The 14,727-nt window shown below is 48.9% G+C and overlaps 6 protein-coding genes across 6 annotated transcripts; 3 read left to right on the top strand and 3 right to left on the bottom strand.

Moving 5' to 3' along the window:
- The first annotated feature begins 81 nt into the window (after positions 1–81).
- Positions 82–1,043, top strand: DEU56DRAFT_149199 (transcription factor subunit Med10 of mediator complex-domain-containing protein). Its single transcript, XM_041344780.1, has 3 exons — positions 82–564; positions 621–804; positions 855–1,043. The coding sequence occupies exons 1-3, from the start codon at positions 347–349 to the stop codon at positions 951–953; spliced, it is 501 nt and encodes a 166-aa protein (XP_041211492.1). The 5' UTR covers positions 82–346; the 3' UTR covers positions 954–1,043.
- Positions 1,044–4,152: 3,109 nt separating this feature from the next.
- On the bottom strand, positions 4,153–4,987 carry DEU56DRAFT_785694 (uncharacterized protein). The gene is made up of 4 exons (XM_041352300.1): positions 4,672–4,987; positions 4,555–4,605; positions 4,436–4,496; positions 4,153–4,369 (listed from the first exon to the last, which is right to left on the bottom strand). The coding sequence occupies exons 1-4, from the start codon at positions 4,905–4,907 to the stop codon at positions 4,322–4,324; spliced, it is 396 nt and encodes a 131-aa protein (XP_041211491.1). The 5' UTR covers positions 4,908–4,987; the 3' UTR covers positions 4,153–4,321.
- Positions 4,988–6,917, top strand: DEU56DRAFT_978535 (uncharacterized protein). The gene is made up of 6 exons (XM_041359700.1): positions 4,988–5,586; positions 5,642–5,775; positions 5,829–6,220; positions 6,276–6,434; positions 6,487–6,562; positions 6,616–6,917. The coding sequence occupies exons 1-6, from the start codon at positions 5,176–5,178 to the stop codon at positions 6,674–6,676; spliced, it is 1,233 nt and encodes a 410-aa protein (XP_041211490.1). The 5' UTR covers positions 4,988–5,175; the 3' UTR covers positions 6,677–6,917.
- Positions 6,745–7,939, bottom strand: DEU56DRAFT_149002 (uncharacterized protein). Its single transcript, XM_041344779.1, has 4 exons — positions 7,906–7,939; positions 7,731–7,796; positions 7,302–7,671; positions 6,745–7,183 (listed from the first exon to the last, which is right to left on the bottom strand). Exons 3-4 carry the CDS (start codon positions 7,467–7,469, stop codon positions 7,013–7,015), a joined length of 339 nt encoding a protein of 112 aa, XP_041211489.1. The 5' UTR covers positions 7,470–7,671; positions 7,731–7,796; positions 7,906–7,939; the 3' UTR covers positions 6,745–7,012.
- Positions 7,940–9,320: 1,381 nt separating this feature from the next.
- On the top strand, positions 9,321–11,195 carry DEU56DRAFT_785682 (uncharacterized protein). Its single transcript, XM_041352299.1, has 3 exons — positions 9,321–9,857; positions 10,024–10,110; positions 10,186–11,195. Exons 1-3 carry the CDS (start codon positions 9,527–9,529, stop codon positions 10,899–10,901), a joined length of 1,134 nt encoding a protein of 377 aa, XP_041211488.1. The 5' UTR covers positions 9,321–9,526; the 3' UTR covers positions 10,902–11,195.
- A 1,109-nt stretch (positions 11,196–12,304) lies between these two features.
- On the bottom strand, positions 12,305–14,474 carry DEU56DRAFT_148933 (HSF-type DNA-binding-domain-containing protein). The gene is made up of 4 exons (XM_041344778.1): positions 14,083–14,474; positions 13,875–14,025; positions 13,741–13,816; positions 12,305–13,684 (listed from the first exon to the last, which is right to left on the bottom strand). The coding sequence occupies exons 1-4, from the start codon at positions 14,340–14,342 to the stop codon at positions 12,381–12,383; spliced, it is 1,791 nt and encodes a 596-aa protein (XP_041211487.1). The 5' UTR covers positions 14,343–14,474; the 3' UTR covers positions 12,305–12,380.
- Between the last annotated feature and the right edge of the window lie 253 nt (positions 14,475–14,727).

Below are 14,727 nucleotides of genomic sequence, written 5' to 3'. Positions count from 1 at the left end.
TGGTATTTGTAACCAAGGTGGTCCGTGCACGAAGGGTGAAGGTATATAAGGATGATGAGAAAGTACTGAACAACTCATACTTACCTTGATGGCATAGGCTCCTTCATGTACCCGGGTTTGTGGGCCTTGGGGACCCTTCATAGCACGGCGACCTTGTCCATACAGAGGGTAACCACGGTTTGTATGAGCTCCGGCTCATGCACCGTCTCAATATTTTCCAGTCCTGCCACGGCCACTCTGGCTGGGCAGGCCATTTTTTTTCGACTTTTCTAGGTGCTAACCCTAACCCTACCACTATTACATATTTAGTAATCCATAGATTTTGTAACTATCTAAGACTTGAATCATGACCTCATTCAATCCCGAGTCCCAGACATTGAGCTCACATGCACCAGATTCACCGCGCTCTTCCCAATCACCCCCGCCTTCTGGTCCACAGGGTGATTTGGAATTAGAACTTCTTGGGCTCGCCAATGCTTTATACAATCTAGGAACTACTGTAATCAACGACTCCACTAAAGACCGCGACAGACCAGGTGGTGCGAAGCTGGTAGGCCTTGGCGCGTGCGTTTTCTTTGATCCTTCAGTTATCTATCATCCTAAAGATCAGAAACGATCAGAAATGAGGTCGTCAATCACCTTACGTCCATCGATAACAGGGCACAAGATATTCGCACCATGATACCTTTTCAAGTCTTGTCTGATATCGACAACGCACGCAATCCCATGCAATTGACAAAAGAACGTTTAGAAAGAGCAGCCACCGAGAACCAATTCATGAACGGCAAGATAGCAGCCATTGACGTGAGGGCGTCCCTCTTTTCATTCGACCCACATTGATGCTTCTCCTGCAGTCCTATCGCAAACTTCTGAACGAGGCGTTGGTGTCGAACTTTCCAGAAACCGTCCAATATCTCCATCCTAGTCAGGATGACATTAAGATGGAGTTATAGGCCGAGCTCTGCTGCTCGATGCCACTTACGTAAGGAGGGGGACTAATCTCTCGTAGACTAGGTTGAAGTCGGGGAACGTTCCTTGCTATATTCATTCCCTCGCATTACACCTTGGCATCATCGGGACTTTCCGCTACAATCGGCCTGACTAAAGCGAAAGAGCTAAATTTCTCATTGAGAATGTTTCCGATGGCACAATTTTTGACCATGCGAAGAATATTACGGGCACATTCGGGTCACCCACCAGGCAACGCCGCCCAGAGGATGCCCAGGCGAATCTGTTCTGGTCATCTTTGTGCCAGCGAGACGCCTTACCTATTATGGCCCGTCAATTTGAGCGCCTTAAACGACAAGTGTGTAGCTGCCTCGGACTTCTTTGCTACCGCCGTGGCTTCTCAGTTCCTGCCCTTCCTGGAACATTGGGGCTTTGTGGCGTACGAATGTACTCAGCGATGGTCTCTCACCGCCACAACCCATACTTCAACGGATTGTCGCGAAGCGGGTCAGCTGCTGATAGTGTTAAGATCTGATGAGAAACATGTGAGCGGGTGCCATTGCTTAATGACAGTCTAGCCAACAATGTTATTACCAAAAGAGTAAGTCTGGAGAGTAGGAAATGTTCATTCCGCTCTAACGGCACTCATGTTTCAGGGATCATCATTCTATCGTCTTATCTCACGTCCACATTCGTATCCCGCAGTCGTTCGGAGTCACGATGGGATTGTTTGGCCGAAAATGCGAGAGATCCTCCTTTATCGTCGCACAAGGTTGTCCCCGAACGTCAGTAACGACTTGTTTCAAGAGCACTCCTGACCTGGATACCTCATTGGTGTTGTTAGTCATGAGAATCTTTGTGCGGCTGATGAGGGCTGATACTGGTTGATGCGGCGGCAACGACTACAAGCACCGGAAAATCAACAAGCGTTTTTACAGCGCCGTATCTTCTCCTACCTTCTCCGACGAGTCTTCTCACTGTCTATTTTAATAGTGGCCAAAAGCATACCTGCGGCAGTGTCACATACGAAAGCGGTTCAAATTTTGTCTGTGTGGAGAAAGGTTTCGGAGACAGTGAGCGGTTGGTCAACGTCGGCCTTCCGCACTTCCACCCGCTCAAGTGTCTGTAAAGAGAAAGTGGATCGTGACCACTCCTCGGACCTCCTTATTCTCGCTACAGCGCGTGGACTCATATTCCATTACTTGGGATTTGCACAAAACCATATCGGAGCTTAGTTCGCAGGTACTGCATCGCTAGGCAGCAAAGTGGGCTCATGCATATCTGAAGCGGACATGTAAAACACACCGAAGAGGACCCCGAAAACCTATATCTTTAAAGTTGAACTGGTTCGACTTCGAGGCGCCCATATTTATCTCGAGACGAAAAAAGTAGAAGGCGCATCGCCACTAGCACGCCTATCGCCCCTCAGATCCTCCGTGGTTCGATATTAGCCTTGTATCACCGCAAGATAGGACTTGGTTAGAAGCATGGGCATGTACACCCGGCGGGTCAGGTCGACTACGAGACAGTGGTGAATTATCGTCGGTAAGTAGATGATTTACAAATGTGCACATTAACGTAACGAACTCAACCTTGGATGGCTCTCCTCGTAGAGGACCTTGCGATGGCCGCCGGAATTAAGTACATTAACAATATTAATTTTTTTATTTGAATATGGATATCCACCCATCCCTCAGTGACAATGAGCTATCTTGCAACGTGGACTGGCTATGTTGAAATATGTCATGATGGGTGGTCGAGGGAGATATTCTACAACGGGCTCTTCCTAGCAGATAACGATATAGGCAAATCCGTCCCGGGTTTCCCTGATGAGATCGATAGCACAAATTCCCACTCGATCAGGGATGTGAGAACGGGTTGCACGAGTATTGACTAACTAGTCGACCAAAATATCGATTTGAAAGAGGACGTTGAGCGTATGGTCATGGTGGTGCCGGGCAGCTGGCTACTCGCATCAACTCCCGCGCGAGAAATGAGTACTGATGTTACGCGAGAATGCTGTTGTGATACATGTGTTGAACGGTCCGTGAATAATTTGAACCGGGACGAGATCTATGATATAGGGGCACCAACCAAAAGTCAACATGCCAGATTGATGGTCGCCCTCCAACTCTACAATGAGGTACTCAAGTAAATACGCCCGTCTTTAATGAAACACTAGAATGGTCGCGTCTTGTGTCTATTGGAGAAATATTACCTTCTAGAACCTACCCCATATCCAAATAGTCACCTTCACTGATAGACAAGTCTCAAAAACGAGGGTTCTCTCACGCATGTACGTATTTCTCCAGGTAGCCAATTGCAAGGGATGGGAGTGGCATCAAGTTTTGGCTATCATCAATAGAAGCCAACATTGACCGAAACAACGCACAGGTAGCAACTTGCAATGGATCTGGCGAGAAACTTTTGATCGTCTCTGATTCAAATCGCGGCCCATCGTCATTTGACTCCGCGGTATCTTTGTACCTGAGTAAAAACGCAGGTCAGATGTTTGAACCTAATGGTAGGCAAGTCGAACACGAGGCCATGTGTCTATTCATGAATGCGATCCCCGGTGCCGCTCGTTTGTCCAGAGTAAGGCCTGGCATCGTGCCCCCATCATGATCCTATCAAATGCGTGTTTATGACGGTCCGTTCCTCGGACACTAGGAGAACAGCTGGTAAAACACGCTGGTAGACCAACTATGCCCCTTGTGAGATAAGATGTGAGCGGGAACACCCGGAATGCCCCGCCCATCGATCTCAAGATTGAATACTGCCAACTTCAAATCTGGACTAGTACAAGGAACATCCCGTTTCTAGTCCAACGGAGTCATTTCCACCAATCACAGGGCGCTTCAGCGGTCAGCAAGTCATCAACGTAAGGGTGCTTGAGCAGATCAAGCTGAGAGCCAAAGTGGCATCGTTGACGTGAACGTGAGAAGCCGTCGAATAATGACTTTCAAGTAAGACAACAATCATGACGAACTTATCTGCCAAAATGTATCAAACCAACCTGTAAGCTCAAGAGCTTCTTTCTCAGCATCAGAACTTTTCCAATGGACATATCTGATTTTTTGACGTCACGGACATCAATCAGCCTTACCATGTAGTGAGCGCGCGCATAACAAATTATGCGTCGATTAACGTGCAGAGAATTGGAAGCTACCCATTACAGGATCGACAGGAAAGTTTTCGCAAATCTGAGGTGATCCAATGACGCGATTGCGTAGTCGTCGAATAAAGTGTAGTAATTATGCAATTTCGTGACATATCGTGGTTTTAGTGCAAGTGATTACGGTTATCGAGTGCGCGAAAGTTAAGCCTAGATTCAAGGCCTTTGAACAGAGGGTAACGGCAACCCAAAGATGTGTCATGAGGCCCGCACCGCGATGGCGGTACATGTACAGAATAATGAGTCCTACGATTGTCACCGGTCATGAGTTAGCGGATCAAACGTTCAGCCCGCATGTCAAGATATGCCCACATTGTAAAAGAGTTCGTTCAAGCAGACATCGCCGTCCTCCCAGTGAGACACCATATGTGACCTGCGGGCGATGATCAACGATGATCGATGATCGATATATAGATCGCGATAATTCCTACCGGCCACCTTGCCCCATATTCTCCGTGATCTGGACCAAGACCATATACTTACTGTGTCAGTATATAACACAGGGTCACGAGATGAGCTCAATGTAAGCAGCCAGTCATTGCACTTACAATCCATGTGGCTGAATCTCCACCATCCGCTCTTTGACGCGTTCTCCAATCTCCTTCATCCACGCTTTTACTTGGTCTCGTTCAATAGGTGACCACACAGCATGCGAAAGCGTTGCTGGCAATAGTTTCTTCACGTATGCTCGCAACACCTCCGTATCGAAGGCGGGTCTAGGAGGTTGAGGCGATACCGCTCCAGACCGCGAAACAGGGGACCGGAGTCCCAGGGTTGTTGTCATCCTTCCTCCAGCTAGAGATAAACGAGGAGCAATGGTTTGAATGCAGTTGAGCTGAACTCAGATCGCGCCAACTGTCGAGCGAAGGCGTTTACATTTGTTTGGTCGTATGGGTTTGTTCGCCCGGTCCGCGGTCGTGAGAGTTTGAGATACAGAGACTCACAACTACTACAGACAGGTTTCCTGTGTGCTGTTCCAGTGTCCTAACCTTTATCCTAGCCACTCCTAGTCTTACTTTGTTGACTGAAATCGAGCACTCGAAACCGCATAAATGTCTTCAATCACGTTCCCGAACTTGGGCGACGAGATGGGCTCATCTTCCAGCTCACTGCACGACCCGATGCAGGCGCCCTTCTACACGCCTCCTGCGTTCGACATGTCAAATTCCTTTCAAATGAACCCTCTTTCTGCGCACCCGCCTCGTACGCCCCGCCCGAGTACCGCTGCGCAGTCGCACTCGCACTTTAGGAACATGAGCATGAGCATTAGCGTGTACGACGAAAAGGCAGAGGAAGAACAAGACGGAGAGACGGTCAAAGCGGACAAGGTGGAGGTAGATGAAGACGAAGACGTGGAGCTAGACGAGGAAGACGTACGTGTAAAAGAAGCTGAAAAATTGGTCGGGACACACGAGGTATGGCGGGATATGTTTGTTACAAGTAATGGACGGGATAAAGCATTTGTGAGTGACTATAATATGCTCGCCGAACAAGCGACAGAAGTAATCTCTGGAGTAGAAATTAATGCAATACTCGATACGTGTGTATCTGCTCTTCCACAGCAAGATTTTATTTCGTAGCGGAAAGTCCGCTTGGCAGCGGGAAATTGTACGGAGGCTTGTGGCTGCAAAAAATGGGTTCTCCTTCACTAGGTGGCTAACATTTTGACTTTAACATCGTTATTGCCAATTGACGGTGCACACAGAAAAATGCTCATCATGTTCAACTGGTTAGCCCCCCTGAGTCAGGTATTAGCGCAACAATCTGTGCCCTTCTCGTCTTCCGGCTCTTCCCTTATCCCTCACAGCTTCACAGCCACCCCCGCGTCATCCTCTAAATCTTCGCAATTGTCGGGGGGCCCCTTCCTTTCGCACCCGGTCCTTCGTGCTTTGTTATCGGCTCCACCCCCTGTTCTCCTCGAGCTTGTAAACGGCCTGTCAGATGATATATACTCGCTTTCGCGACTCGGCCTAATTGGTCCTAAGCTGGGAGAACGCGCGGCCCGGTTTGCTGACTGGTGTTGGCTATTTGCTACACTGGTCGGTCTGGTTGAGAATGGAGTCGAAATGGGACTTATTGAGGGCCAACAACGAGAAGGTGAACTATCCATCTTTTCATCTCTTCAAGCCCGGTTGTTCATCATTTGTTTCAGTTCAATCAAGGGCATACAAAGAGTCCCTCTCGGGGGCTACTTCCAAGTCACAACCAAAAGCGTCAAAAATTGACGAGCGTGAGCTAACACGCCTGCAAAAGAAGAACTACTGGCTCCAGGCCTCAAGGGCGAAACTTGTCATGGATCTCATCTTCGTCTGTAAGTAGTTTGATTGCACAGGTATTTCCCCCTTGACATCCTCGCGTTACAGCATATGATATCTTCAGGATCAAAGGGTGGAAAGACACTGTCCAGTCCTTTACTGGCCTTGCAGCAGCAGTCCTTAGGTAACATCCCCCATTGTCATTGCCGTTTCATACTCCTAATCGGCGTTTGGTAGCTCCGCAAAATTGTACGACAAGTATAGAACTGCGCTTGTCAACAAGGCCCTGACTAGTTGAACGTCATGGCACTAGCTATTCGTGACTTGAATGAGGAAAAGGTGATCGAAGCATGTTCATTTACGCCTCTTGCCGTGCCCAAACGTTGACATGCTTCCGGTGTTCGACCGTTCCTCGTGTGCTTCATCTATGTTATCATGCATGTTTTTACTACTACCCATCACCTCGCATCGCATACTGATTTTTTGGTTGTTTTTTAATACCCTTTGCTAATATATTGCTTGATTTCGCCTTGGTCACGCATGTATTTATTGTAGACAGAATGATGATTTTGGGCTGGCGAAAATTACTACAAATGACTTGAACCGATAATGACAAGTATTGCTATATAAAAAATCACCACGGCCACCACTTAGAGGCAGGGACGCGTAATGATGATGTGGTCAATGGTTGCAGGGCCCGTTCCTTCTGCAACCTGTCCACCTCTTCTTCGAGTTGACGTACATGGTCTCGTGCTTCATCTAGAAATTTCTCGTGATCCAGCCGGCTCTGTAATAGCTGCAACCCCTGATCAAGTCAAAGCACACCATCAGTAAACATGTTGACACGTTGAATTCAGATCATGACGCGAGGGAACGCAGCGAAGAATGCCAGTGACCCACGATGCGAGGATGACACTACTTACCATGTACACAGCGGAGCCCAAAAGAGCTACCGGAATCATGCCCGGCAACATGGATGCATACCATTCAGAATGCGCGGACCGAGGTTCCGTGGTTGACGAGTACCCACGGATCCGCCGTAGGGGAACATGTAGAGATCGCGGTTGAACGAGGCGCGTTAAGGGCGCCATATGTTTCTACAAATCGGAAGGCCTTCCGTAATGACTCGTATGGACGTGAAACAGGCCAGAAAATATGGGTGAATATTTTACTTTGCCCGCGGTGTTTGGGGTGCAAAGCAAAAATATTTCTTGTGGGTGGAGAAGTCGCTCGCTAGGGTGAACGGCGCTTCTAATGAACAGAACAAAGTTCAAAAGTTCATCAAACGTGGGACTGTGACATCGTGCAGAATGATTCAGAGAACATGAGATATCAAGAGATAAAATGCGCACACGAGGTAGCTTTGCTTGGACGTTGGTGCCAAGATGCGAACGGCGGTAACTCTGTATAGGAAAAGCCTTCAAAGTTGCAACCCCAGTTGTAGTTGACGTGTGAGATGCAGTAAGAGTCTCGATTGTCGGCTGCTCCTGATTGCATAAGCAACATGGGCGCAAGGGTCACACTCACACTGTGGTCTCTCGTGCCTATCTTACACGCAAGACAGATTCAGTGTCAATGAGAGGCTCTAGACTCTGCTCACATGCTTCTCCTGCTCGCGACCTCAGTTCAACGCATCTCCCCGAAGTTCACTCCCACACTGCACAGGACCTCCGAAATAGCTGATCATGATGTAGAGCTCTCCGGGGCCATCCGACTCAATGGGGACGATGCCCATCCGAATCTCCACGAACAGTTACAGTTCGCGAGCGCACTCGAGGTTCCAGTCGCTGGGCCTAGTCCCCGCATTATGTATAAAGAAGACTAGGCCTTCCTTCTATTTGGTACGACTGGGGGAGATTAGGCTTAGCGTTGATCAGGACCCGACAGAACGCTTTCTCTTTTCGACTCGGTATTCAATGGTGAGACGAAAAGAGAAATTAATCTTCAATCAGGCTGCATTACATCCAAGCTGGTCCAACATTGAAAAGTAAGCCTCGTTATCTCTCGCCTCTAGTTGGCGCCAATGACAATGTTATTAACATTCGCGACTAGAAACTCATGTGCGCATGCCGACAATGTCGTGTCGCGGACATATTGGGACTTCATCAGCGAGGGAGAGATTCTGAAGACTCCTTCCCTGCGGTCCCGCTGTTTCAAATTATTTTTCATAGGCTTTGACCGGCAAAATGATGTTGGGCGATAATCGCAAAAAATATTAATATTTTTGTTCGTCATGCACGGACTGTGGAGGCGACATATATTTAGGCCGGCGTTCTTTGTCTGACCCTCTTGACCTGTTCTCGCAAGTCATCGCCCTCCCCGAATCAGCATAGCATGAATTTCTGTTTTCTGCTCGCTATGTTGTCACATCCGCCCTTCACTTGCTTAACAGCCGTTTTTGCTGACAGGGCACACGATCTCCTGTTACTTGCATGTGCACCCTCGGTTCCTCGCTTCTCGCTTTCAATCAAACTACTGTTCGTATTGGGTGATATGTATTAGCAAAGAGGCCAAGCCTTCTCAGGTACCCTGGTCCACCACGTTCTGCCCCCCCATATCTCCGCCCAACATCAGACCACTATATTTCTGACTGGCCAACTCATCTGGCAGACGCTGAGAAGAGTGTTGGATTGCAAATATATGGATTGGCAATTACTGATCGCACAAAAGTCAGTTGACTCGGAGTGCAGCCTCCCGATATTTGCACGTGTCACGGTCCGCGACGTGGCAAGGCGCTCAAAATCTTCGTTCCCTAGCCCTGCATCAACCCGTACGGACCGTTAGATATGTTCAGCATTATAGAATTATCAATGCCGACGACGATCCGCAGCAGTATGTGCCACGAACGTGACTACCAACGTGAACCAGTCATAGCGATCCTATATAAAAGTGGCGTGGGACATTACCGAGATAAGGCACGCATGCAATATCTTGGAAACCCATAGTTAGCAGCATGTGCTTGCTCGAGTGTTACTTAAAATATTGTATCGCCTTGCGACCCGACGTTCCTTTTCTCTGCTCTCTTTCTCCAAGAGCCATCCTGACTACCATTCGTTGTGTGCGCTGAGCAGCGCGATTGCGGTTAGGGCGTCTTGCAACCAGGACAAGTAGTAGATCTGTTCAGACCCTGTTCATACCTGCCAAGCCAATGGCCGTGCAGCTGAGCGGTGATTCACCGGTACTGAGCGAGAAATCAGGCCCAGGTTCACTTCCAAATGGTATACCTCTCAACTCGCGTCCTTCCCCGCATCGAAGCTCGCGTTCATCCCATCATTTTACTCCAATGCGTTCTTCTTCGTTCGCTTCTTCTTCATCCCTTTCGTCATCACAAACCCTCTCACAATCACAACGATACGTTCGTCCGCGCGGGCTGCGGATATGGAATCTTTTCAAACAATGGCTGCCTATCTTGGCCTACGGCGCAACTAGCCTTGGTTTTATCTTAGCTATCGCATTCTGGAAGACCGAGGTTTTCGACGGTAAGTAATGGGTTCCTGTTCGTTTCCTTTCGTGACCTCGGTGCCCTAGTGGCCTACTGCTGCAGAATAATGCAGTCAAATCTCCATTCCTCGTTCGCGCGATTATGCCCGCGCTTAAATTTCGCCATTTTCAAATGCACTGCTCACAAATAATTCTTTCTGGCAGGCCTTGACCACCTCTCACACTGGTTGCGAAACGACGAACACTTTGGCTACGCGGTGTTGTTCTGTCTCATCTTCATCACAACCTTCCGTATGTCCCGTTTCTTAATTTATCTTTTTGTCAGAAATTCACGCATGTGTGTCGGTGTTTCTCACGTTTCAATAGCCCCTCTCCCACTGTATTCCACGCTGATCACATTATCTGGATATACCTTTGGGCCGTGGATCGGCGCAGCCATTTCATATTGCGCTGCGCTCTCTGGTGCTGTCGTTGTGTTCTGGCTATCACGAACATTCTTGCGCGAGCCAATTTCTCGGTGGCTTACCTCAACGCGCACATTATGCCGCGCAGTACGAGCGGTCGAACGCAAACCACAGTTATTGTTCCTCGTCAGACTCGCACCTTACCCATACAATGTGCTCAACGCGCTTCTTGCGGCCACGCCAAAACTCACCATGCGGACCTATGTGATTTGCACGGCCTTGTCCCTTTTCAAAGTCATCGTGCACACCAGCATCGGTGCAGGAATTCGCTCGTTCAGCGCCAAGAAAGAATCCGATGTTCAGGAAGAAGAGGATGATACCTGGAGCAGAGTGTGGACTATCGCCGGAATCCTTTTGTGCATTGCACTTTTCGTCTACATCAGTTTGGTAGCGCGCCGAGCGGTGGACGATGAACTGGATGATGAGATGGAGGTTTCTGGAAGTGCGTCGGAAGAAAGAGTGGCGTTTTTGGATGCAGAGTCGCATGGAGAGGATGACGATGTTGGATCTCGACACCTACGATTACCCCTGACACGGAACAACATGAGCGAGGCGCAGCTGGTTTCGCGTGAACTTGTTTCGCCGCAAGGCGGTTTGTCTGGCCTTCCCGCAGTCTAGTCGCTGCCTTTTCCCCCCCTTTAATTGGACTCTTTTCGAGCCTAGACTTTTGTATATTATTACCCAAGGATATCATATAAGACGCGGATTGATTAACAGCCAAAACTTGTATGTATGTATGTATGTATGTTTGTATTTTGAAAGAGATATGTACTTTTGGATATCTCCGTCGTGCCACACCCATCATATGTCGTTTTTCTCGCATCTTTCCTAGTGACGCATGGAGAACACCAATGAAAATTGGGTGTTGTATCTGGACTAACACCGCCCGAGTTCATAAGAGGCATAATGTCGATCTGCACAGGCTGACGGGACCTTAGTATACAGCACAAAACGTGTATACCAGTTAATAGCACGATGTTTGGGCCTGCCCCTGACCTGACACTAGGGTTACCCTGCAGTAAACGCCGTGCGCCGCTAAAAACGCTATTGATCCATTGGCAAACCTTGGCCGGCTGTGCCAGCCCTAGGGTCGCCCTCTTTCCTGTTGGCACGATCAAAAACTCCACCATATCACGGAAAATCCACAAAGAATATGAACAGCAAGCCAACCCAACGACCACCGCGCTCGACACCCTCCACATTCATATCACCTGTCTCGCAAACATCCGAAATGGCGGCAGCAAGTTGAAGTTGACGCATTACGTTATCAAAAAAAAAACGAGCCCCCGATCAGAATTCTGTCCATTCGCTCTGATCCCAGATCAGACGAGATCAACAAACTGTTTCCCGATCTGGAACGTACATATCCGGACGCCGTTTATCTCTCAAATTCCAAATATTTGTTTTGTTTATGTTATTGGCTGGGAAAAAATCAACTCATCAATTTATTGTAGGGTGCTTGAGGGAGTTTTGCGTTTGCAAATTCAATCTAATGGCCATCATTCACCCATTGGATTAAGCGGACTTGAATCATTCTGGGACAAGCAAAATGTATTGCAGATACTGACGAGAAGGAAAGAAAAAAAAAAGCAGCCGGGATATCAATGAACGAGGGTAACTGTATACGGGGTAACCGTATGCACAAAGAGCCAAAGACGAGAGAGAGGTATCAAAGTGGGAGTGATGATGGGGTTGTGGTACTACAAATGAGGAGCAGCAAAGTATACACGCTGGAACTAGATGAGAGAGCACATGCAAACGCAGCCAATCGTTTTGTAAGGTTCATGAAAGAGATCTTCCAATTTCGTATAGCTTCCAACAAGGAAGCGGGTAAAGTGAGGCGAGGCGAGGAAAGGAAAGTGGATCGTGAGGGCAAACGCAAAACGCAAAGCAGCCAGAGTAGTCCAAAAGTCAAAGCGCAAACACCAAGGAAAGAGTTGAATTAAAAAAAAACAAAAGCAAATCCGAGCAACAAGTCTACTTTCTCCACGGGAAAGGAGCGTCTAGAGCTCGCTCACAGTTTTGGTATATTGCGGAGGAAGGTGCCCGTTCATAGCGACAAACCCAAAGTCAGGCGAGTCTTCAAGAGACTGACAGTCAGTAAGCCAGACCGTGAGACATCGGGGGGCGCAAGGGGTAGTCGCGCGACTCACAACGGTTAATGTCCGCTTCCCCTGCGCCATAGTCCCCGAGTGGCGGCGTGTTCGCTTGAGACGACGACGTGTGCGAAGCTGCGCTGATCGACGACGCGCTTGTAGAAGGGCGCGGTCCAACCTGGTGGTGGCCCCAACCACTTCGCGTATCCATCGAATCGATGGGTGCACCGCCAACGGCAGAGTAAGCGAATTCAGCTTGCCCAGCAGGGAAGCCATACGAATCCACAGACGGTAGCTGAATCATACTGCGCACTCGTGGCATGTTTCCATCGTCAGCTGGATGAGGCGACGTCGATGGTCTCTCGTTGGAAGGATGCTCTCCATAAGGAGATGGGTATGGACTCATAGCCTGACTGTGACGACGGGGACGGCGAATGCTCAGGGACGACGGACCATACTGCTTCGAGGACGACGGTGGGCGTGACAATGATGGCGAAATGGGGCGGTGGTGACTGGAGCCGGGACGCGAGTAATCAGCCTGATGGTAATTATGATGCGACGGTGATTCCTCGTACGGCAGGGATGACACTGATGAAATGGAGTATCCCGTCGTTGGGCGGCTATCCGGAGATAGTGAGGGCGGACTGTTGTCACTGTGCATCGAAACACCCGAATAGGTGGACGAGTATGAAGTGTTGATGGTCGGCGTTGGGCGTGGACCATAGCCATTGTTGCTCGGTGGGTTCAACAAGGAAGACAAACTGCCGGAATGGTTGGAGGTCGTGCTGTTTGGGGAGTACTGCCAGTTCTGGTCAGCGTAGGAATACTGCGAAGGAGGGACAAGCATGTCCCTGTTGCTAGTATGCTGAGGGTGATGATAACCACTTCCAGGACCCATTGCGCTGAACTGAGCGGTGGGGGACTCCTCTGCGGGAGAAATGGGCTGCAAGTGAGATTGGTTGTACAAGTTGTGATGAGTGGGCTCGGAAGGGACAGTAAGAGGAGGCAGGTTACGAGCGTGAGGGTAAGACGCGCTCCAACCTGCGCTGCTTTGGTTCAAAGGAGTGAAGGAGCCTGGTGCAGAAAAGCCACGAGCACGGCCACCATTAGGCAAAGTGCCTTTTGGACCGACAGAGGAAGGGACTGTGAGAGGAACTGGACCCATACCGATGGCGGAACGGGGAGGGGGTATTGAGGGAGGCTCCTGGGTATCACGCTTCCTTGGTTTAGGAAGACGCGGTGGGACGCGGCGTTTGAAATTAGCCACGACCTCAGGGGGGGAGTGGCGGTTGAGAGTGGGGTGGGCTGCGGTAGCGTATTGTTAGTGAGTGTGGGTGGTTGTGGTTGTGACGCGGACTTACACCATGTGCTCGCGTCTGGGTCATCAATAGCGGGGTCGACGTTGCGGAGGTTTACTTTGCGCATGAAGCCATAGATCTAATGGTTGAAATATATGAATGGGTTGAGAGAGAGAGAAGGATGGAAGCATAGATACATTTAGTTGCCGGGAGAAGCTTGCAAATCTCGATTGACGGTAAATGCTTGGGAGGACATGGAGGGCCAACTGTTCTGGCCTCTCTACGATGATATGTTCTCCTGCAGGATCCCAACGGATCATGTGATGATTTTCTGGACGCTCTAGAAGACTTTAAACGCGTTTATGAATTTAAAGAGTTGGATGGACGCGACTAGGTCAAACATACGCGTAGAGTTTTGTCAAGAAAGTTGCCTGAGGCTTTGCCTCTGACTTTGGAGGAGGAGGTTGCTGCTGCTCATGAACTTTGAGAGAAGCAGGTGGACTATCCTCTGTCGGAGAGCCATTGCTAGAACTAGAATGAGAAGCTGATGGCTGCTGTGGGTAAGTTGGACCAGTTGTATTAATCTGAGGATAGTCAGTTGATGGACGAGACCATTGCTGGTGAGTGCGTTGGTTTGGGTATTGGGTTGTGTACAAGTCCTGCATTGTGGAGGTCGTCGTTCGTGGGTCGCCGTTAAAAAAGATGAGAAAAGGAGAGGAGGGGAAGTGCGAACTATGTAGGTTGTCTAAAAAGAAGCCAAAAAATGCAAAGTAGTAGTAGGTAGGAGTCGTCGATCGGAGACCTTTTTTGATAATTTATAAAAGGTAGCTAAGTATAAAACTAGATTCAAAATCGAAATGGGCGGTGGAGAATAACTCATCAACCGAAATCGTCAACACCGAAATTAGGTTACGAATAAATTTACGTCAACATTCCATATCCATTTTTTGTTACCGCACTTTCCTTTTTAAAAATTAAAACGTAATCAAGGGTGCAAGCCGCGGCCGCGTTCGGAAATATCCTAAATTTGGCTTTTATTCCACTTCCTCG

The sequence above is a fragment of the Suillus clintonianus genome, assembly GCF_016758775.1.
Source record: "Suillus clintonianus strain FC179 chromosome Unknown DEU56scaffold_15, whole genome shotgun sequence".
Lineage (NCBI taxonomy): Eukaryota > Fungi > Basidiomycota > Agaricomycetes > Boletales > Suillaceae > Suillus > Suillus clintonianus.
The sequence above is the reverse complement of the archived record's forward strand: the minus strand, read 5'-3'. Positions and strand labels throughout refer to the sequence as shown.

Coding starts and splice junctions, on each gene's coding strand:
- DEU56DRAFT_149002 (XM_041344779.1), bottom strand. CDS start 7,469: ATGGCGCCCTTAACGCGCCTCGTTCAACCGCGATCTCTACATGTTCCC. Junction 7,184..7,301: donor TGGGCTCCGCTGTGTACATG/GTAAGTAGTGTC, acceptor TGACTTGATCAG/GGGTTGCAGCTATTACAGAG.
- DEU56DRAFT_148933 (XM_041344778.1), bottom strand. CDS start 14,342: ATGCAGGACTTGTACACAACCCAATACCCAAACCAACGCACTCACCAG. Junction 14,026..14,082: donor TTCTTGACAAAACTCTACGC/GTATGTTTGACC, acceptor ACGCGTTTAAAG/TCTTCTAGAGCGTCCAGAAA. Junction 13,817..13,874: donor GCTTCTCCCGGCAACTAAAT/GTATCTATGCTT, acceptor TTCAACCATTAG/ATCTATGGCTTCATGCGCAA.
- DEU56DRAFT_149199 (XM_041344780.1), top strand. CDS start 347: ATGACCTCATTCAATCCCGAGTCCCAGACATTGAGCTCACATGCACCA. Junction 565..620: donor AAGCTGGTAGGCCTTGGCGC/GTGCGTTTTCTT, acceptor AGAAACGATCAG/AAATGAGGTCGTCAATCACC. Junction 805..854: donor GCAAGATAGCAGCCATTGAC/GTGAGGGCGTCC, acceptor CTTCTCCTGCAG/TCCTATCGCAAACTTCTGAA.
- DEU56DRAFT_978535 (XM_041359700.1), top strand. CDS start 5,176: ATGTCTTCAATCACGTTCCCGAACTTGGGCGACGAGATGGGCTCATCT. Junction 5,587..5,641: donor ATGGACGGGATAAAGCATTT/GTGAGTGACTAT, acceptor TCTCTGGAGTAG/AAATTAATGCAATACTCGAT. Junction 5,776..5,828: donor AATGGGTTCTCCTTCACTAG/GTGGCTAACATT, acceptor CGGTGCACACAG/AAAAATGCTCATCATGTTCA.
- DEU56DRAFT_785694 (XM_041352300.1), bottom strand. CDS start 4,907: ATGACAACAACCCTGGGACTCCGGTCCCCTGTTTCGCGGTCTGGAGCG. Junction 4,606..4,671: donor GAGATTCAGCCACATGGATT/GTAAGTGCAATG, acceptor ATACTGACACAG/TAAGTATATGGTCTTGGTCC. Junction 4,370..4,435: donor TGAACGAACTCTTTTACAAT/GTGGGCATATCT, acceptor TGACAATCGTAG/GACTCATTATTCTGTACATG.
- DEU56DRAFT_785682 (XM_041352299.1), top strand. CDS start 9,527: ATGGCCGTGCAGCTGAGCGGTGATTCACCGGTACTGAGCGAGAAATCA. Junction 9,858..10,023: donor GAAGACCGAGGTTTTCGACG/GTAAGTAATGGG, acceptor TCTTTCTGGCAG/GCCTTGACCACCTCTCACAC. Junction 10,111..10,185: donor CATCTTCATCACAACCTTCC/GTATGTCCCGTT, acceptor ACGTTTCAATAG/CCCCTCTCCCACTGTATTCC.